The sequence below is a fragment of the Hyposmocoma kahamanoa genome, unplaced genomic scaffold (genome assembly GCF_003589595.1).
Source record: "Hyposmocoma kahamanoa isolate Upper Pololo Valley unplaced genomic scaffold, ASM358959v1 86, whole genome shotgun sequence".
Classification (NCBI taxonomy): domain Eukaryota; kingdom Metazoa; phylum Arthropoda; class Insecta; order Lepidoptera; family Cosmopterigidae; genus Hyposmocoma; species Hyposmocoma kahamanoa.
In genome coordinates, this window is record NW_020654289.1 from 3006535 (window position 1) to 3029762 (window position 23228).

Here is a 23228-nt window from a genome sequence, read left to right on the forward strand (position 1 = left end):
AATTAAACTCTAACCTAACTCTAATCTAACCTTTGCGTGGTAGTCCGGCATGGTAACCGACCGGCCACTGAGAAACTTTCAAAAATATATTAATTATTAAAAAACGACATCAAAAGGTCGTGAAATTACATATATTTACCAAGTTTTATTGAAATCAGTTACCGGAAAGTACACGAAACCGGATTCATCCTAGTTTGCCGCCCTTAGAGGTGCAATATTTCCATCAAATTTAAATGAGACCAATACTGAGGTACCCTCTGTCCAACAAAAACAGAATCATCAAAATCGGTTCTCAAATTTTTATAATAATTTTTAAAGTTATCCCGTAACATACACACAAAAAAATACAGTCAAATTGAGAACCTCCTCCTGTTTTTCAAGTCGGTTAAAAACAAATAACGTATCCTTGATATTAAACACAATTTACTTCCATTTGAAACCATGTAATGGCAAAAAAACCAGAGTATAGTCCAGAGCACAGCAAAACTTAAATGGCACACATTACAGATAGCCGATGGTACCATCGAGTTCTAAGAAGATATAGCGTGGGCTCTGGGCAGACCACCCATAAAATGCAAGCAGTGCAAGACCGGTCGCTGTGGCGGTCTTTGGGGACGGCCTTTATCCGTGTTTTGGCTGAGATGAATCCGATTTCGCGTACTTTCCGGTAACCGAATTCAATAAAACTTGACGAATAGATGTAATTCTACGAACTTTTGAGGTCGGTTCTTTAGTACTCTGTGTAATTTAGATACTTTTTTTATCCAGAGTACAATGTACATTTATTCTCAGCAATATCTTCTTAACTTTGTTACCCTGTACCCGCAATCTCACTTAAATAAGAAGCGGGTAGAGCCTTGTTTGTACAGTAAGTCGCACGTCGTCGGCAAATTAAGTAAATCTCATAGCGCGGTGCAAGTCACGCGCCGGCCATCTTTCCTTTACGATATTTACATTGACAAAGACCACTATGGGTTCTCGATGGCCATTATTACAGAAATAATTCCTCAATAATGACAATGACTGGATCGTCGTAAAAGATTACACCAAATGGCCTTTTCAAATTTACGTGCTATTTAAAGGTGCTTTTCCACAGACGAGACGAGACGAAAAATGAAATCTCGCTTATTTCCACCAAAACTTCCATTAATAGTTTTCGCAAGCTCGCGATCGATATTAATAACCACTGCATGCTCGCGGGAGCTCGCGCTGTCTTTCTGTATAGTAAAATAAAAATACTGAAATACTAGGCTACTACTACCGATAGAGTAAATTATTGGGTTGATAAATTTTGAAAATTGACTGCAGAGCACTTTTTAAAATCTTACATTATACGTACCCCACAACCCCACGACTGATATAAATAGCCGTCATAAGCTCATGCGGGCTCGCGGTGTCGCGTGAATCATGATTGCGCTGTAGAGTTAGTAAATACTCTAATGTAGATCGCAATAGGGTTTAACATATTATTAATAACAATAAATATATCAGTTTTCGTCTCGCACGTCCTTGTCAATCTAGACCATTACCACCGAATATGCGCTAGGAGTTATTTTAAATTTTGTCTTACAAATTTCAATCTTCGTCTCTTCTCGCTTCTCTGGTGAAAAAGCACTTTTAGAGTTCTAGTTTTCGGTAAATTCACCTTGCAAGAACGGTCGTTTTACATATAAGTCAATAAGAGCTCCAGTTGTGCACACTTTGTGTTGTAATTCTGTGTTTGCTGTGCATTGTTAGTGTTTGCAATAAAGTACATTTATCTCGTCTTACATTGTTGCACAAATAAGAACGCCTGCTCTACTTGTTGTAGCAATACAGAACATTTGGAACTTTCTAAAAGTTAATAGTGCTTTTTATTTGGAAAGTAGGGTTTTTTATATATAAAGGATTCACATGGTCCATGATTTTGTGATAATATCCATGCACCACTACAGGTTGATGAGTTTATAAAATAAAATATCAGAATCTGTCTATAGAGGTACAAATGTGACGTGTAAAGGTTCTAAGAAAATACAGACGACTCTGTAAGTAGTGCTGCACGGATATTCAATTTTGTAAACTCATCAGCTGCTACGAGAAAGTGATTACAAAACCAATTTTTGAAGAAAGAAGATCGATATCTCTGGCCACGGCATCTTTATCAATAGAACAAACAATTGCCGATGGAACAACTAATGCCTGTTTCTATGGGATGAAGAAAAATTGTATTTCAGTGCTAATTGTCTTGAAGTTTTAAATATGTTTTTGCAAAAGCGGTAACCTTTAACATGTACCGTCTCAATTTTCTTGTTGGTCAACCGCTACATATTATTATTATACAAAGAAATTAGTTTTAAGTATGTATTGTGTCAGTTGTTTCTTAACCCATATAAATAAACAAATCAAAGAACATGACTTATATCTTGACCGTCGAGTAAAAAGATTTGACTGTCACTGCGCCCGTCATCCTGAGTCAACTTACGGACTAGTCTCATGTGCCTGTAATTTCACCAGCACCCTCTCTCTTCAAAACCGGAACACAATAATGTTCACATTACGTCTTGGTGGCAGAAATAAGTAAGTCTGTGAACATAACCTCGATAAAGTTGCACATTCAATTACATTTGACAAACCCTAGGTCCTTGTAAAAGAGTTCATTTTCTACCCAAGATGTTGCAAGAGGCCATTGAAATTAAAAAACTTTCTAATGTCAAACGGAATTTTGGTTTCTACGTACCACGGATTCCTCTGTTAAAAAAAATCCAAGCAGACGTAACACTGCAGTATTAACTCATTAAAGGTTTTTGGGATTTCCTTTTAAATAATAAATTTAATTTAGTAAAATGAATATGTATTGTTAAAATAAAATATTTGCAAATTGTATGCAGCATAAATTGAAATGTTCTACATTATGATTCAGAGTAGGGTTGTTTGCATTAATATTATTCACACCTAGCTGATGACTAATTCGTAAGTTAGTAGACTAATAAGTTGGTTTATTTGAAAAAAGAAATAAACGCACTTAAATCCGAAAAAAACTTTTATTGTAATTAAGGGTCGTATTCCAGAACTCTACTCAATGCTCAAGTCAGTATTTGAGCAGACTTGAGTATGATTTCAAGCACTGGAAATACGACTCTAATGGCAAGAACTTGAGTATGATTTCTAGTGCTTTAAATCATACTCAAATCCTGACTTGAGCATTGAGTAGAGTTCTGGTATACGACCCTAAGTTTATTAAATTTCAGGATATTTTACCACCATGATTTTCAATGTTTTTTGTAAAATTATATCTATTGCAATTATAATTGAATGAAACAACATCTCTAGTCAGCTGCTGGTAACTGTAAAGGTACTTGGTTGAGTGAAGAAACAGATTTCTCACAGATGGCGTTACGGAAAAAAAGTCGTTAAGAATTGCAAGATTTGCAACAGCACAGAAAAATTCGTAAAGTAGATTTGTTCCGTAGCTAAGTTGGCATAGCGAATGGCACGGTTTGCTAGAACACGTTGGTTCGAATCCAGTCCGATCAAAGGAATTTTTTCTAAGTGTTCTGTTGGCAATAGCAAAATTAATGTAATTTTGTGTCATTGGCAAGGGTCTCGGCGTCTTCCTCTTACCATTAACAGCGTAACGTGTGGCTTCGTAAATTATAATATTTCCATTAAAATATAGTGGTTTCAAACGGAGTGTTTTCTTTGCAATCATCACCAGCGCCTCAAGCTCTCCACAAATAAATGATCATTCGAAAAAGTCAAGAAATAAGCGGAGAAAACGACAGATAAAAAATACGATGAATTCATTAGGTACAATAAAAACCACAAACAAATCGTTTGATGGGCAATTTTTTATAATTATACAAAAGTTTCATTTCCGAATAAATAACTGAAAACAAAAATGTCAAATCGATGCCTTACTTTCTCAAACTCGTATCTTATTCAGAGTGATTATTCAGGAGCTGGTAAAACTTTCTATTTATTTTAAATTTCTTATCAAGGGTGTTAATTGGGATGCATTACTTTAAGAATAGGTACAATCCAATGTCTATAATGAATATGAAGAAAAAGAATATGAAGGAAATGTGATGTAAAATCAGTCTACAAAATTTGTATTTACAATCTAGTCTTTCAGTAACTTTGTGCTCAATACGAGTTTGAGAAAGTGAGTCGACGAAATTTATATTATTATTGTCATTAAACAGATGGCGCAACGATAAAAAATACGTTAAACCCAAGGACAAAGACCTGTAATAAACGCATAGAAAAATTAGCAGCAGTAGAGTTCCTTTTGAAAGAGTTCGTCCAGGGAAGTACTGCCACCTTACCTATTTCTGCCGCCAAGCAGTAACGTGAGCATTACTGCGTTCCGGTTTGGAAAGGTAAGGATGCTGGTGAAATTACAAGCAGATCTTTGCGATTTAAAACACCGAGTGGCACTGCAACTGTTATGGACAGGCGTGTCGCTTTCCAACAGGCGCACGACGTGCTCGTCCCATCACTTAGTATCATAAAAAGAAATATGGACAGCTCACTCGATCTGCAGCTGAGTTGGTAAAGCGGTCGCCCTGGAATGACACAGACACAAGTCCTGTCAGGTTCAAAGAATGTTGTCTTTGTGTTCGATATTTGTATTAACAAATATAAAAAAAAATAATGTCGTCTTACGAGTATCCGTGTCCGAATAAACTAGACGTCTTTTATATTCTCATAGATTTCATAGATTAGAGAAACTACCTCGCTCATACAATACAAACACACGATTACGTTCATCACACATACACACAAACTCACTCATACGTTTGATTTAAATTATCAAGTTTTTAGTGATTTATATTTACTAAACTATAAGTGTATTTGGGTACAATTTATACTCTTACGTCTGTGGGGTGGAGGCCTAACGATCCATAACACAGCTTTTACCTAGTATTATATCCACAATGGGAGACTGGTATCAAACAGTCTCCGATTGTAGCATTATTTATATCTATACTTGTACACAATGTCTTTGTAATATTTGTAAGCTATTAGGAGAAAATAAATTTCTATTCTATATATCTGTGCCTCCAGTGAAAAACGGAATAAGACGAGTTATGCCTTTTCGTTTTTATTGCATCATTGGATTCAGCGTGTCCGATTACTTAACATATCAAAAGGACGCTTCCCTAGCAGTCTCCTAACTTCGTTTTTTTTTTATTGAATTTAGGGCATAACTCACTGTTCCTATACGAATAATCTTAGTTATCCGGTATTTTTTAGAAGTCTAAAGGTACAAGTGCTCTCATTCAAAAAATACAGGCAAGTTTAACGAATGACTGTAGATATATTTTTACATAAAGACACTTTTCGTAGTTTTCCACAATAACGGGGAAAAAAGTAGGACTAAAAGCGACTATTACCTTATTCCACAGAGTCCATAAAAATACACAGGGCCCACTATAAGTTTCCGGAACTGGATACTTACATAAACAATATTTCAAAAGTAATTACAACATTTGAAAACTCTTTGGCTGTATAATACAGCTTGTTTCATCTGATTGTCACTTGTTTTTACATTATGGCGTCATTTTAGAAATTGGTTGTCTACATCACCATGGATTTAGCTCGTGAACATTTTCGTAGTGTGATTTTCTACCACTTTAAGTGTAATTTAACAGCTCAGCGGGGCTTCACTCGGCTTCAAACTGCTTTTGGCGATGAAGCACCATGCAAGACGACTATTTATAGCTGGTTTGCAGAATTCAACACATACAGGCAGTGACATACCATGAGATTCGGGCATCGTTAGGCATAGGCATGAGTCAAATACAGTCAATAGTACACAAACATTTGAGTGTGAAAAAGCTGTGCTCTCGGTGGATCCCACATAATTTGACTGAGGCTCAAAAACGGATCGTGTCACCTGGTTCAATGCCATGCTTACCAGATTCAACGAAGAGGCGTCAAATTTGGTGTGAGACACTATGTGACAGGTGACGAAACATGGATTTATAGTTACGGTCCCAAAACAAAGCAGCAACCGAGCGTATGGGTCCTTCGAGATGAGCCACCCAAAGCCACGCACGAAACCAACCAAAGTGGCGCACGTGCAAAGTGCCACTAAGCGAATGATTGCTTCTTTTTTTTATAAAACTGGACACTTGGCTACTGTTGCTTTGGAGAATCGTTGTACGTGGATAGTGATTGGTACATGACCATTTGTTTGCAAAAGTTATTGACAAACTCCGTAAAAATAACCGTAAACGCCGTATCATCTTGCACCACGATAATGCCAGTACTCACACGGCCACACAGACAAATGAATTTTTGAAGGTGAACAACGTTGACCTTATGAGCCACCCCACGTACAGTCCCGACCTGGCACCTTGTGACTTTTATTTATTTCCATAAATTAAGAACCAGTTACGCGGTCAACGATTTTCATTACGTGAAGAGGCTCTCGAAGAGTATGAAAAATATGTTTCAGATATTGTCACGGAGGAGTGGCATAAATGTTTTCAAAATTGATCATTCATGTGAAAAAGTGCATTAACGCTAACGGAGATTATTTTGAGAAACAATAAACTAATTTCTGACCATTTATAGTATTTTTTTCCTATTCATTCCGAAAACTTATAGTGCGCCTCACGTATAACTGAATTTTCCGTTTGTTCCACTGGACATAATTGGTAATACCCGTTACCCGTACCCGTATGGTTATTTGCCTCTCCTCAAAAGTGTCGATTTTGAGTTATTCCCTTTCTCACTGGAGGCACTGATATTTTAGCGTGAATACACAGAATTTCGTACATTTATGTAAGAAACATCGCACATTATGGAATTGTATAACCAAAGTAACAGCTTCGTCTATCAAAGAAAAAGTCGAGAATCGAGGGTAGTATCCCTTAGGCACCAATGGGCAATCAGTTGGTGGCCGATTTAGATGTCAGAGGGATTTATTGAGTCTCTGTAACTAAGTAGATTTATTTGGTGCTTACGCGACGCTGACGTTTCATTGCAATCTTTCAGCTCGAGGCTTTTTCTGGTAGTAAAATAAGAAAAAATAAGACACGAAAATTTGTTTCAGGGGATGATAATATCTTGAACCTTTCGTCGATTTGTCTTTTTTTTTCTTACATAGATTAGAGATGGACAGTGGATTAAATACTTATCAAACCGCCCGGGTTTTAACCGGGATTTTTTGATGCGTGGTATAATTGGTACATATATTTAAATTCTCATTGAATTGATATTCAATTATTTTTCTGTGAAATTACTCCCCTAGTTTGTAATAATTATTAAATACTAAGATCGAACACTTAGAAAAAAATTCCTTCGATCCGGCCGGATTTGGACCGACGTCTTCTAGCATGCCGTGCCTAGAGATGGATTTTTACCCGATAAAATATCCGTCAAAGGATAAATATCCAATAAATATCCGTTTTTACTGAGTATTTATCCTAAAACATGGATAATGATTTTTTGTGTTTTTTATAATAAAATAATTAGAATTCATTTTTTATTAAATAATTACGTACGATTACTTCTCATTTTAACATTGTTTTTTTAAGTAACAATACCGTTTTAGTACTTATGTTTTTCGAGTCGATAACATCTCACTAACTGCGCGAACATGCTCTTGTAATGTGGCGTTCAAAAGCGAGCATTACAGGCGGTGACGCGGTATAAATTGGTATAATTCCATACTTGTTAGAAATTTCAATGTAATTTTTGTTTTATAAGAATGTTAAACCATTTAAATCATTTATATACCACACACAGTAATACGAACAGAACATAATAATATAACAATATTGTGGGAACAACAACAGTGCGTGGAAGGAACAGGCTCAGTATAATCCTTGTGGCTGTATGCCACGCGGAACTGATTGTCAGCCTGGCCTTGTTGACACATCGTTTTTCAACATAATCAAATTTAAGTACACCACCGCCACGATAAACATCGGATATTAATAATTATATCTGTTGAATTTATTAACAACATTTAACAGATTAATTAAAAAAAAAATGATGGTATGACTATGTATGACTAGTATGACTATGTATGACTAATATACAAAGTAAATATATATATATATATATATATATATATATATATAAACCAGACAATATTCTCAGTTACGCTGGCTCGCTGTCTGCTCTGTCTCTAAACTAATAAGAAGGTTTTAACCCGTTAAAAACCCGCTTAGCAAAACGCCGAGACAAAACCCGGTCTCTTACCCATCTCTGATAGAGATTGATATATCTACCCAGTGCCCAGGGTAACTTACAAGACTATAGCAATATTAAAAACATGATACCTGTATTTATGATACTTGATAAAATGATTGCACTTGTATCTATATGAATTACTTTATTGATCTCCGAGCTTAGTAACGAGCTCCATAAGCCCTTGTCCTTCTGGACATTCACTGTAGATAGACAAACAACTGAACATCTGTCTCCCAGCCGTTGCAGCGTCGATGTATACAGCCATCGTTTCTTTCCAGTCCTCATCTTCATCTTCTAAGTGACCATAGTCTGGGCTAAAAAACATCATTAATATATCATTATAATTTAATAATTAATACAAAGATCGAACGGTAAGAAAAAATCTGTCAATTTGGTTGGATTTAAATCAGCGTCTTCAACATACATTCGTTGAGAAAAAGTTTGTCCAGAGAAGTACTGCCATCATGCCTATTTCTGCCGCCAGCAGTAGTGTAAGTATTACTGCGTTCTGGTTTTGAAGGGTAAGGGTGCTGGTGAAATTACAGGTACATGGGACGCGCCAACTTTGTCTCACGGTGGTGGACAACTGTTATGGGTAGACCTGTCGCTTACCACCAGGCACGCTACTTGCTCATCCCATTACTTGATATCATAAAAAAATACCCTACATCCTAAACTTCACATCTGACAAAGTAATTAATTCCTTGTTATTTGCAAATATCGTATTTCACGAATAAATAAACAAAAAGAACTTAAACAAAAAATGCTCCGGGCATTATGCGAAGTTGATAGAATACCTTAAAAGAGAATTCAGTATTCCCTAACCAATATCAATTTCCACTTCACCATTCGACAAAGTACCAAATTATTCTTCCACAAATAGCTAGCGACGAAATGTCGAACATTTTCCAAAGAAAAATGGAGCTCACGATAATCTTGCCTCAAGTTCCAAGTAAGCTACTAATAAGCATCCTTTGGAAGCTATTTGTCTCTATTCCGGATTCCTAACACACTTCCCGAGTGCAAGCCATTAATCGTACCCCGCATGCATTCCAGACACGCCCTCCCGAAGGTGTACTTCAGGGTAACTTCTTAGATCCTTATTTATTTAGAATTTCTTGAGAAATTGATAGCCAGGTGAAACGGGTTGATGTTCCAGCAGCCTACTTAGATGTAAGTGGAATAATATTTGTGTAACCTCATTAAAACGTGGTATATTGTACATTTTAGGCAATATACGACTGCAGGAACAATATTGTTAATTGCCTGTCTATGAAAATCGTTTTGCGATAAGTTGTCCAAGGGTTTTTTAAATTGTTGTCATAACAAGAGCAACTGATATTCTGAAGTTTACTTGGCATCCATTCAAATTACACAATCTACGGATGGAATTACTCGAACGTTTCTCAAACGATATGCATGAAATTGGAAACTAACATAAAAAATACAATTCTACAGATTATGACAATACTGAACTTCGTTCAGTTTTTTTGTTTTCGATCTGTGACCCGAGTTAATTAACGTCAAAAGGATTTTAAGTCTATAGGAAAAATATACAATTGTGAAATTCGCAGAAAGTACAGAACTATGAAAAAAGGAAAATAAGGAAGACTACTGCGCTTCGGTAGGGAATTTATAATCTATGGTGGGAAAGCCATTCGACGACTAATCGTACGATAGCCAATTTAGTTGATATAAAAAGGTAAAAAGAAATATGAATATTAACGATGAATTTCTAAGAAACTTACGTAAGTAAAATGTGTATAAGTTCACCGATCAATCCTTCCTTTTCGACGGGATACTGCGCAGCCTCACAGATCGCACGAAGCACACATTGCTTGCCGGTCACTCCTTGTCTAGAATTTTTGCAACACTTTTGGCTTTAGTATAATTATAAAAATAAAAATATAACATATAAATTTTAGTAATATAATCATTGACTTACAATCACATGGACGTCGGGTCCGCGCTAAAAAGTGTCCGAACTTATAGGGCGTTAAAATCGTATACAGAGCGTCATTCACGCTCTAGTCTTCGTTTGTTCTACTGACAGCGAAGCAAGCAAAATTTGACAGTACTGCGATGACATTACAATTTAAATTCAACGTTTTAGTTTTTTCATATTCCTTTACATGTCACTACGTTTAAATAGGTTGACTTGGGACATTTTTTTCGTGGTTTTTGTATTAGACCCGTCGTCCATTTATTTGTAAGTCAATGAATATAATAGTCTATTTTAGTATAACATATGTAAGTTTGTAGATATTGAGATATTTCTATTTAAGTACTATACAATTAAATTAAAATTAAATTAATAGGACTTTATTCACCAAACACACCCACACAAATACATGGAACATCACACGATATTACGTACTAACAAATTATGAGCTATGAGTGACGAAAAGGACGAAGCCTCAGCATGGTGCTGTTTTTCAGTCTCCGCCTGTGTTCTCTGTCGGATATTGTCGGAACATAATTTTGAGCAAACGGACTACAACAAAACAAACATCATTAATCTAACTTATATCCAACTATTTATTTACTAGTTACAAGTGACAATAAAACACACATCAAGCAAAAACAAACAAATCTAATCAGGACGACAAAGGGTACAAATGACTGTTAACAAACTATAATTACTATTCCACAATCGACCAGGAACATGATACTTCTGTTGCAAAATAAGCCATTCTTTTGAATGTATAAAAAGACTCAGCCGTCTTCACTGGTGGAAGGTCATTCCAACATTTAGTGGCGGCAAAGCGGAAGCTGACTATGAATGACGTCAGATGTGGGCGAATCCGCATACAGGAGTTCTAAACTCTTTGAATTTTTCGCACAGTCTTTTTATACAAACAGGGACAATACACAATATCGCCGTAATCTATGATAGGTAGTATCAACGAGTCCGTCAATCTCCGTCTCACCTCATTCCTCAAATAAGGTCGCAGTTTGTAAAGTCTTTTTAATGCGCCATAGCACTTTGGTTCTTTAGAATGCACATATTTTATCGAATCTGAGTCATCCATCCATCAACATACCCAAATTCCGAACTTTCAGAGACTCAACTATAGGATAATCGTTGACCTTTATAGGACAAGACTCTCGCACTTTTCCGATCTGAAATTTAGTTCCTATAAATATAAATAACCTGCTGGATAGCCCTATTAGTTATTGAATTTAATGTTATCTATCCCAAAATTGTCAAATTGCCCAGCGATTTAATGAAATGTCGCATCGCCCGTTGCCCCGTCAGTCGCTATCGGACGATTGTCGACGTCGGATTGGTGTAAAATTTTTTCTGTCTGTTCTTTTTTAATTCATATTTACAGCGCGGATTGCGGTACGCAAGTGGCGAAACCGTAAGGTGAGGTGGGGCCTCACCTCCCAAAATCTAGGACCGCGTTGAAATGCTTCGCCATAAAGCGTGATACACTTGGTGTACACTCCGCATATTAGCTTAGTGGAGCAAGCAAACAGCTAGGTATAGGTGAAAACTAAAAATCAGCAATGCTGTAAGCCTTTGATCTTTTTGTCTACATCACTGAATTAGATTTTCTATTAGTTTTTAAGTATTATGATTTCTATTCGATTGTCGATTCCTGTTTTGTGGAGAAATGTTTATTTTTCTTAGTAATAATAATAACGCAACACACTCATAGCCTCGCACTAGGGAAACCCTGTATCGCGGGTGCCATGGACACACACATAGACAACCACAAATTACACCCATACTCACGAGAGAAATAAATGTAGGCCATACACACATTCCTCCCGGCCTGGGAATTGACCTCTGCTTGGCAGTCCACCGTGGTAACCGTTCGGCCACGGAGGCAGTTGGGCGCTGGATGAAGAGGTGTCTGGTTCGATTTCCAGTTAGAGAAATGTTGTTTCCCACATTGTGTTTGGTCTGAGTGTCCTGGGTAGAAATTCCCTGTAGTATAAGTATACTATAGGGAATTTCCTACTTTAAAACCAGATAAATGAAATCGTCACTCATTTTTATTTAGTAGCTACCATAAAATTGATGCTTACCTATTCAGCCAATCAGCAAGAGACTCATAAAATACAATTCTCTCATCTCTTTGATTCTTCATAACCACCTCCCGTTGTTCCCTCGACACTTCCTTAATGAAGTAATACCGAGAAAGAGCAGAGACGTTGGTGAACTGCAGATATTGGTACTGGAAGTTGGCCGTGAAATAAAGGTTGACGAAGTCCGTTGTTTTCACTGGCATTGTAAAACCAATGAGAAGCTGCAATATAAAATAATAGTTAATTATGATGCACGGTTGCAAAGTTGTTCTTTGACGCGGGTGCTTGTATTGAAACCGGAGCAAACGAAGGGTCCTAAGATTATCAAAAATGGAACGCTGACATAGCGAGGGTTTCAAGGCACGAGACGTAAAACAACTTCGCTGCCGAGCGAAACACATTTCACCTCATTATAGCGAGGAAAATGGTAGACCAAAGAAAAACAGTTAACAAAATAATTTAATAAACAAAATTAGTTATCGTCGTCAATTTAATGTCAACAATAATAAGAATAAAATATACCAACCGATTTATATTACATAAATAATGGACGAATTGCTTAGTTGAACGTGTCATTATGTTTATTTTTTTTTATCGAAAGAAAATATTAGGTGCACCCATTGACATGCAATTATATGGACGTCGGGTCCGCGCTAAAAAGTGTCCGCACTTGTAAGGCGTTAAAATCGTATACAGAGCGTCAAACTCCGCTTTTGTCTTCATTTGTTCGACTGACAGCGCGATACTGCGATGACAATTTAAATTTCGAATATGTTGACTTGGGACTTTTTTTCGTGGTTTTTGTATTAGACCCGTCGTCCATTTATTTGTAAGTCAATGGGTGCACCACAGCCCATCGTCAAGTCCGAATTTTAAAAACCATGCTAGAGTGGAAAAAAGCTTTTACGCGCAGTTTTCTATTGGGAAAGAAAGCCTTTCCTAGCTAAGCTAGTGAAGCTAAGTTATTTAACGAGTTCTTACGTTTTTCATGGTTGTTACCCATTGGTAATGAATTATTAGTTTCGATGTGCACTTGTGGCGCCACCGCCATCCGCACATGAAGCCCTCGATCCATAATTGTAATTACAAATACATTCAATAAATAGAAATACTTGTAAATAAATAAATAAATATTGGAAATAAAACTATTTTTCCGGATTTAAATTGCGTATATTTGTTTTTTCAAACAAAGCGACGTTTCGGACCCTTTACAGGTCGCATGGTCACGGTTGACTGAGGTGGTACAGTCTTCAACCAGTTATGTCTAATAATGATGCAAACCACCCTATTTTTTCACTATATTTACAATAGTTATTAATTAAATACCTTATTTTTAATTTTACAAAGATAATAAATATACATACATAAAAAAAACAATATACGCGATATAAATCCGGAAAAATAGTTTTATTTCCTATGTGTAACAATCGCGAAAACCTAAGAACTCGAAAATGATAAATAATTATTAATTTCTCACAATCCTAAAATTACTAATTAGAAATGTATTATGTAAAATAATTACATAACACCACTTAGTTTCAAGATACTACTAGTATTAAATTAATATTTTACTTGAAAATTTATATACTTGTCCAGAACTGATAGTTTGATGCTGTGCTCGATTTATTATTAATTCCAAATAGATTTTCAATACGTAGTCTCTCATCTATGTACGAAGATTTTGAATTCTAGTATCTAATTGATTTTTGGAAAGGAATAAGTATAAATACGAGTTAGCGCCATAGTAACATTACATTATTACATCAACTATTAATAGGATGTGACTCTGCCCGAATAAATACCGAATTAACGACATTTTCATTTTAATTTCTCTTGTCCCCCATTCTGTACTGCTTACGTTACAGAATCTATTTTTTATTATTTAAATAAAATAAAATACACGTTTTATTTTTTCAATATCAGGGAGTGTTTATTACCTTATAAGTTCCTCCGTAAGGATAAATCAGGGGTAAGCCATTGACTTGCCTCTTGTCCCGATGGTTGTTTTTCTTTTCACAATCGTCGCTTGCAAATGCAATAGATATGCTGATGAGTAACATCCACTTCCACCCGTGTCTGGAATTACGCAAAAAAAGTAATCAAAATAACTACTTTTAGAACAGTCACGAACAAACGAATTTCTTTCGAATCTCAAAATTTCTTTACAATCTTTTCTACAGAAACAAAAAAGCAAGTTTATGATACATAAGTATGTATTTGTATAAATTTACTTTTCATACTTTGGTTTACTATTATGCCCTTCGTGTCATAACTAACTCTGTGGCCGAACGGTTACCATACCGGACTGCCACGCAGAGGTCCCAGGTTCGATTCCAGGGCCGGGAGAATTATTTGTATAGCCTACATTTAGTTCTCTCGTGAGTTTAGGGGGAAATTTGTGGTTGTCTATGTGTGTGTCCATGGCACCCGCGACACAGGGTTTCTTTAGTGCGAGGCTATTTTGAGTGTGTGCGTTATTATTATTATTTCGGTAACTTTCGAGTTATTGGCTAAAGTTTTATTGTCTCTTAAAAAATGTCAAATTTGAATGGGGTTTGACCCTTTCCAACAAAACAATCGCTTCACAAAAGTTGGAGTAATTGTGTCATAGACACACAAAAAATACAGTTGAATTAGAAATTCCTCTTTTTTGAAGTAGTTTAAAAAGTGGCAGATAGGACAACAAATACATAAAAGATTACCTTTTGTAAACAGTAATGGAACAAAGGTTGTTGTTTATGAGTCGCTACAACCTCAAAAGGCTTTGGTTGATTACGCATAACAGTGAAATTGTTAAATCAATTCCTTTGGAATAACATATAGAGTAAAGTTGAGGATGTACACTGATCACCATACAATATGAAAACACGATTACCAAAATTAATTTCACGATATAAAAAAAAAAAAACCCACCTTGAAATTAAAAAAAAATCGGTATTGAATAGGTGTTTTACATATACCAATGATTTTTTTCAACATCAACTGAACTAAATAATGACTTTAATTACGTTTGTAAAAAAAAACGAACCGTATTAGTACAGGAAAAATTTCAATACGAGCTAAGGTAGTATCCACACTTAACAATAAAACTAAAACTAAATAAGTTATTAAAAAACCGATTAAAGGTGGTTGTAGATCTTGTTTCGCTGAACCCAGATATTTTAATAACTTAATTTCGCTAAAAATGTCGATTACGTTAGTTATTATAAGAAGGGCAGTAAGGTTGTCCACAAACTCAACTTTGAAAAAATTTATTGTAGACGAGGAATCTGTTCCCTTTGCTCTTAAGAAATAAAACATTATAGACTTACCTGTTGTTGCAATAAGGTTTCATGATAACTCACATCTTTTACATTTCCATAGCATCTGCACAAAAATTTACACAGTATAGTGATATTACGTAATACTTCTTAACGTATGTTAACAATTTGTGTACACTGTCACAACCATTAGTATGTCTGTACATGACTGTGGCCATTTAGAAGCACACTGAACGTGTGCAAACTTCGAGAAAAATCAAAACATTGGTATAAGTACTGTTGGTTCCCTACGTGTGAATTTATACTTTCGGCACTACCATAGCATGATAAAACGAGTAGTCCAACTCCCGCCAGTTCAGTGCGTCAAGGCTCGTGTCCGGCGCCCACTGCAAGGACGGAACGTGAAGGGATTTAGGTGACAATTAGTAATATACCTTAAGATTATGACATTATAATTGCATATTCAATGACAATGATCGTGGCTGCAAAATAAAACTGCAGTATGCTTCGGGATGTCGCCAAGAGTTCGAAATGCCTATTTTGTGAATAAAAGAAAACAAAAAACTAAAAAAGCTATTTACATTAAAAACAAAATGACCACAATTCATGCGCTTGGTAGTTAGCGAGACACCTGTCCATAACAATTGCAGTGGCACTCAAGCAATCCACGACATCCAGCGATATAAGTTGACAAGTCCCATGTGCCCGCAATTTCACCAGCATCCTTACCGTTCATAACCGAAATACAGTAATGCTTACGTCGTAACGCATTTAACACAGGTTATTTCAATACAGCACGAGAATACGGTAACGTATACTTTTTTAACCGTTTTCAAAAAAAGGAGGAGGTTCTCCATTTGACTGTATGTTTCTTTTTGATGGAAAGTTTCTTTTTTTAGTGGTCTTATTTAATTTTGGAGAAAATCATTCACCTCTAATTTTGCTCTTCTCCAATTCAAAGCGTTTTTCTCTCTCATTATACTTTGAGTAGTGAGAATCGATTTTTATTATCTCCTGTGTCAAGTCCCGTATAGTGGCGAACTAGGGGATATTTCAATATAACTTGGCAAATAGATGTAATTCCACATACTCTTGAGATCAGTTTTTTTAGTACTCTGTACTGAGATTTTTTTTTTTATAATATCAAGTGACGGGACGAACAAGTCGTGCGCCTGATGGTAAGCAAAACGCCTGTCCATAACAATTACAGTGCCACTCAGAGCTTTAAATCGCAAAGATCTGAGGGGCACTGCCACTGCGCCCGTCACCCTGAGACATAAGTTGATAAATCGATACCTCCAAATTAACACTACGTCAACTTAATATTTAATATTTCAATTAGAGATCCTTGTGAAAGAGTTCGTCAAGGGAAGTACTGCCACCTTACCTATTTCTGCCGCCAAGCAGTAATGTCAGCATTACTGTGTTCTGGTTTTGACGCGTAAGGGTCCTGGTGAAATTACAGGCACATGGGAGTTGTCAACTTATGTCTCAGGGTGACGGGCGCTGCGGCAGTGCCTCTAAGATATTTGCGATTTAAAGCTCTGAATGGCACTGAAACTGTTATGGATAGGCGTGTGGTGGTAAGCGACCACCAGGCGCACAACTTGTTTGTCCCGTCACATGGAATTATAAAAAAAATCCATAATGCATCGACACACTTGTCAATTCATAGCCTCGCCTAGGCTACCTTTTATTACCAAGTTTTTATACCATTAAGGTAATATAAAAACTAAATATGCAATGTACACGAAATGCAATTGTCGGCGAAATGTGGCGTAGTCTGTTGCCTGGTAAACGAACACTCCAATTCTACAAATAAAGCGTGACAACCCGCGCTGAGCAACGCGAGTGCCGCGCGAGATTATGCGTCCGTACATGGTGCTCACCTACACAAGCCGATCTGCTATGTTTGTATAGTTACACAACTCAACTTTGTAGACTATGGCGCTACGGGCAAACTTATCGTTGACGGTTTACTTATGAGTGGGCGTTTAAAGCAAAAGTAGACGACTCGCGTAGTGAAGTCCCTAGTGGTGAACTGTGGCATAATAATATATAATAATTAGTAAATGACGAAGTAAAAAAAATGCTTTATACCTAAGAGCGTTTGTGCATTACGTCATGGAGATCGGCCTCTTTTTATTGTCACATGCGCACTTTCAATTAACGGTGGCAGTACCATGGGCGCTGGATAACGAGATCCTGGTTTCGATTCCCCATAGAACCAAATTGAGAAATTAACTTTTCTAAATTGGTTCTAGTCTGGGTGTTCTGGGAAGTGGCCCACCACTCTTTCCTTTGCGTCTGACGCTCCCTGGGCATCAATCAGCGAGTACCTTGCGCCGTTTGCCAAAGCCTTTCACCACGATGGTATGCATTATAGTATTTGCCATGGATACTATAAGAAGAAGAAAGGAATTCCCTTGTTTGAGACCAGGCAATGATGTGGTCCCTAAACAAAAAAAAAAACAGCCCGAAACGTGAGTCGGTTTGAAAAAACAAAAATACGCGACTTAGATTCGAAAAAAGATTCATTTATATTGTACAGCAATAGCAAAAAAATACATTTCTTGTTTGTATCTTTCAAAGCCACGAGACAGTATAGGATAAACAAATAAACCAATAGCACCTAGCCCTAACACGAGCACGTGAGAAGACACGTTACATCTGTAATTCTCTTGTCACATGACAGTCAGGTCTAATTTGTTTATCCAATAAGCATGTCACAAGTCAGTGTACTACAATAATTGTCTTGCAGACAATGGACGTATTACGTATCAGCGATAGACATTAGTTGCTATGAATTTGTTTTCTAATATTTGCATTTAGTGTCGGGAGTTTAAACTTGGTTTCGTTTTTAAAAGAAATATTGGATCTTTGTATTAATAGGTATAACAAACTAGTGGTGTAATTTCACAAAAACATTCACGAAATATTTAAGATTTCTCATAGATGGCGCTACGGCTAAAAAGTCGTTGAAAAAGCCAAATCTTTGTATTTGGTTCCGCTGGTTCGTTCCGTAGCTTAGTTGGTATAGCGTCAGGCTCAGTATGCTTTGTATAAATAATTAAAACTAACTAGTGGAGTAATTTCACATAAAAATAATTGAAAATCAATTCAATAAAAAATTAAATACAATGAATAGCGACATCTTTAGCCAGGGCTGGTAGCTGTAAAGGTATTTAACTGGGTGACGAAATACTTAAGATTTCTCATAGATGGCGCTACGGCTAAAAAGACGTCGACAAACCAAATACAAAGACACGACAATAAACACATAGAAAAATTGATGCGGTCCGCTTTGTTTACAAGTATAAAATCATTTGGTCAGCTGGTTCATTTCGTGGCTTAGTTGGTATAGCGTCTGACAACGGTTTGCTAGAAGACGTTGGCTCGAATCCAGCCGGATTGAAGGAATTTTTTCTAAGGATTCGATCTTTGAATTAATAATTACAACAAACTAGTGGAGTAAGTCGAGTGTTACTTCCTGAAATTCAATAAACTTTTAGAAAAACTTTCGCACATTACGTTTCTACGGACGCACATATTGTCCAAAGTGCTTCGAATTTAAAATTTGTTCATAATTTCATTTCTTTCTCATAATCATACTCCACAATGATAATACTAATCCGCATTCCTGGCGGAATTATAGGCACATGGGGATTGTCAATTTATGTCTCAGGGTGATGGGCGCAGTGGCAGTGCCCCTCAGATCTTTACGATTTAAAGCTTTGAGTGGCACTGCAACTATTATAGACAGGCGTGTAACTGACCATTGGCGCACGACTTACTCACGTCACTTGATATTACAAAAAAAATCAAGACGTAACTGTACCTGCATTCAACAAACGTTAATTCAATGTAGCACGAAAATACTATGATGAAGATCTTAATTTTTAAAAATTATTTTTACAACTTTTCAATATAACAGAAATAATAATGCAACAACCATACGATACGAGCGAAGTATAAGCATTTCCGTGTCGAACAGGTGGGAAATTACATACTATAGTTAACATAATTATAATAAGACATACTTATATTATATTGTTGTTACTTAGAATGCTTCGAACTAACTTGTTACACGACCTGGTGCATGCATTGACACCTTTGTGACGGTGTGACCTCCTTACACCGTCATCCCACCTTTTGTATCGCCTCTCTCCATTTGTATCGTATCGTTTTTCCTTCTTCTACTCATATTTAAATTTAAAATGTTCCGCATTCTGATTTTGTTTCTTTCCATCGCCACTCTCTGCTTGACCGCGGTAGCGAACGTATCTCTACTTATCTTTTTGAATCGTTTATTAGCTAATTTTATACAGTTTACATTTTAAAGATTATAATATATTTGCTAAAACCCAATAAATACCTATAAACTGGACTTTCAACGTTTGAATTGCTAAACTTACTAAGTAAGACGTATGGAGGCTGCGGAGGCTGCGGAGGCTATTACTACCTTTGGACCAGGCTATATTACTGCTATCCAGCGCGACGATGTGACCTCCTTATACCGTCATCTAACCTTTTTGTATCGTATCATTTTTTCTTTTGCTTCATCTTTTTTCCCATCTTTTTTTCGCTTTCTCCATTGACTTACAATTATATGGACGTCGGTTCCGCGCTAAAAAGTGTCCGAACTTATAGGGCGTTAAAATCGTATACAGAGCGACATTCACGCTTTAGTCTTCGTTTGTTCGACTGACAGCGAAGCAAGCAAAATTAGACAGTACTGCGATGACATTACAATTTAAATTCAACCTTTTTGCTTTTTCATATTCCTTTACATGTCACTACGTTTAAATAGGTTGACTTGGGACATTTCTTTCGTGGTTTTTGTATTAGACCCGTCGTCCATTTATTTGTAAGTCAATGGCTTTCTCATTTTGCTTCGTACCACGGTGACTATCTCCGCGATCGCGGTAGCGAAAACATCTACTTTCTTATTTTTGAACCGTTTACATTTTAAGATATTAATATTGTTGCTGTACTTAATAAATTCCTATAAACCGGACTTCCGTCTTTTCAACTGCTAAAACTTGCTAAGTAAGACGTATGGAGGCTGCGGGGCTGCGGAGGCTATTACTACCCTTGGACCTGGCTATATTACTGCTATCCAGGCTATTTTGCAGTCTACAGAACGCCACCAGCACCAGCAGCGCCATTACACCTTTTAGTAATACTTTACAAAAGCACTCTGATTTTGATTTGTTCTGTACAAAAATAGACACTGTCAGGCGGGAAATGACCAAATGTCACTTTGACGCATAACGTGCAATCACGGGCAATGATACACTTTAAGCGCGTTTAATGCTTAGTATACTGCATCCAATTCGTATTTGTTCCGACTCCGAGATTATACATATTTAGAAAACTCCAATTATTGTGTTTTTTATAAATTTTTTTCTTCATTTTTGTAAGCACTTTGTATTGCTTGCTTAAGGTGGAAATTCGTCAATGGCATTTGATTACTTATATCTAGTAAAACTATAATTGTACAGTTAGAATTTTCGTGAATTTTCCTAAAAAGTTTTTATAAAATAGAAAATAAATAATATATTCATGGGAGAGATCCATGGGACCTGTATACAACCCAAGTCGTAGTTTGAACAAATGTTTGAGATTTCAAACCCGGAAAAAATAGTTTAATTTAAAATGATTTGACATGAATTAACTAGAAACGTACGAATATTCGCTTAGTTTGGTTATTTGATTCGCTTTTGCTAAACAGACTGTGTTTTTGCTATTCGGTCGAATACGAAAGACCTAAAAACAGGAGAAAGGTATAAGAAAAAAGAGTAAATTTTTGTGTAAGTTTTATTAATGCTGAACGTACATCAACGTCCGCGAAAACACAATTTTCCGTTTTTTTTTATCTTAAAAAAGGAAGATCGATAGACAACGAGCTGTAGGAGCTTGCACGCCGGTTTTCATGACGTTACCATCTCTGAGGTGGTTTGGCTCCCGGCCGGGTCAGTGTAGAAAAACTAACTTTTCTATATTGTCTCCGGTCTGAGTGTTTGTGGTACCGTCGTTGTTTCCGATTTTCATAATTATATTTAACAATAATACAAGTGATTTACCCACTTACTTATTCAAAAAAATGTAACATAATTATATCAAATAAAAATTATCAACATATTATGCAGTTGCTTCTGACTAAATAAATGCTAACAAAATCAACCAATCCTTTTTATTTACAAAGCAAAACAAATTTTAGTTAATCATGCCGAATATTCGAAATACGCTATTCTTTGCAACACTAGTTTCAACTTGTTTCCTGTTTCCATCAATATCTATGGTCAAATTGAATACGTTTCACAAACACGTAAGGTGACTTTTAGATCCGGGTCCACGTTCATTCTTAAAACGGAAGCACAGCATCCAGCATTAAAAGAAATTAATAATAAAGCACCAGAAAATTATGTTTTCAATTACAAAAATATTACATATACTTTCGATAAGTGCAATTGCATTAAGTGACAGTCAAAAGAAAAGTTTTATACATAACAGAAGTAGAAGACAATTGTTGTTCCCGAATTCGACATTACTACAGGTATTAAACACTTTTTGTTTACAATTTTTTTCGTCTGCAATACCGTTTTAATGGCAGTAGGCAGTAGCGCATCTTGTGACAGAGTTCGTCCAATGTAGTAATAACACCTTACCTATTTCCGCCGCCAAGCAATAATCTGAGCATTACTGCTGTCCAGTTTGGAAGGGCAAGGGTGTTAGTGAAATTACATTAACTTGTCAACTTATGACTGAGGGTGAGGGGCGCAGTGGCAGTACCCCTAAGATCTTTGCGATTTAAAGTTCTGATGCTCTGAGCTGGTGGTAACCGACAGGCGTGTCAGTTACCACCAGCTACCGCACTAGGGAAACCCCGTATCGCGGGTGCCATGGAGACACACACATATGTAGACAACTACAAATTACACCCAAACTCACGAGAGAAATAAATGTAGGCCGTACAAATATTTCTACCGGCCCGGGAATCGAACCTGGGACCTCTGCGTGGCAGTCCGGCGTGGTAACCGTTCGGCCACGGAGGCAGTTTCGTTTAATAAAACTACAAATCGATTACTAAATTAATCACTTTTTCTATTGTTTTTACAAGACGTTTCATTTATTTATTAATTTATATAAAATATTTTTTGAAAAATAACTGACAGTTTGTATTATAGGAATGTATTTCATTTTTAACTAACTTCAAAAAGGAGAAGGTTCTCAATTTGATTGTATTTTTGTGTGTGTATGTTACGCGCTTACTCTGATATTTCGCACTGCTATTGCAAAAGTGTTGTAACTCAAAATACGTGAATTTCAAGATTCTATCATTACTAAACGTAAAATTTGATTCTATACACGTCAATAAAACCGTCGTTAGAATGTTGTAAGAAACAATTAAAATATATCTACTTATCTCTAAATTTTATTCTAAAATGTATTTGCAAGTCGGTAATTGTTTAGATGTCAATAATAAAATATAACCCATACATCAATTTTAATTCACTGGTAATTAGTTTTTCATCGATTCTCAGAAAATGCATTTTTGAGTTATATATATAATCGATTGTGAAGATTCTATTTTCGTTGGAAAGGGGCTACCTCATTAGTAGTCCTATTCAAATTTGAAAAAAATATTACACCTCTAAGGATGGCAAATTAGGAGATAAATTCAGTTTTTTAGATTTCATTGTGTGAGTAAAGGTGTTGGTGAAATTACAGGCACATTAC

General features: G+C 36.2%; 1 protein-coding gene across 1 annotated transcript; it reads right to left on the reverse strand.

The window, feature by feature from the left end:
- Window positions 1–8329: 8329 nt before the first annotated feature.
- LOC113234854 lies at window positions 8330–14237 on the reverse strand (the record flags this gene model as incomplete). The annotated part of the gene is made up of 4 exons (XM_026470376.1): window positions 8330–8501; window positions 9936–10043; window positions 12226–12446; window positions 14163–14237. Coding segments are annotated over 4 exons (576 nt in total), but the record flags the coding sequence as incomplete, so codon positions are not given.
- Window positions 14238–23228: the final 8991 nt, after the last annotated feature.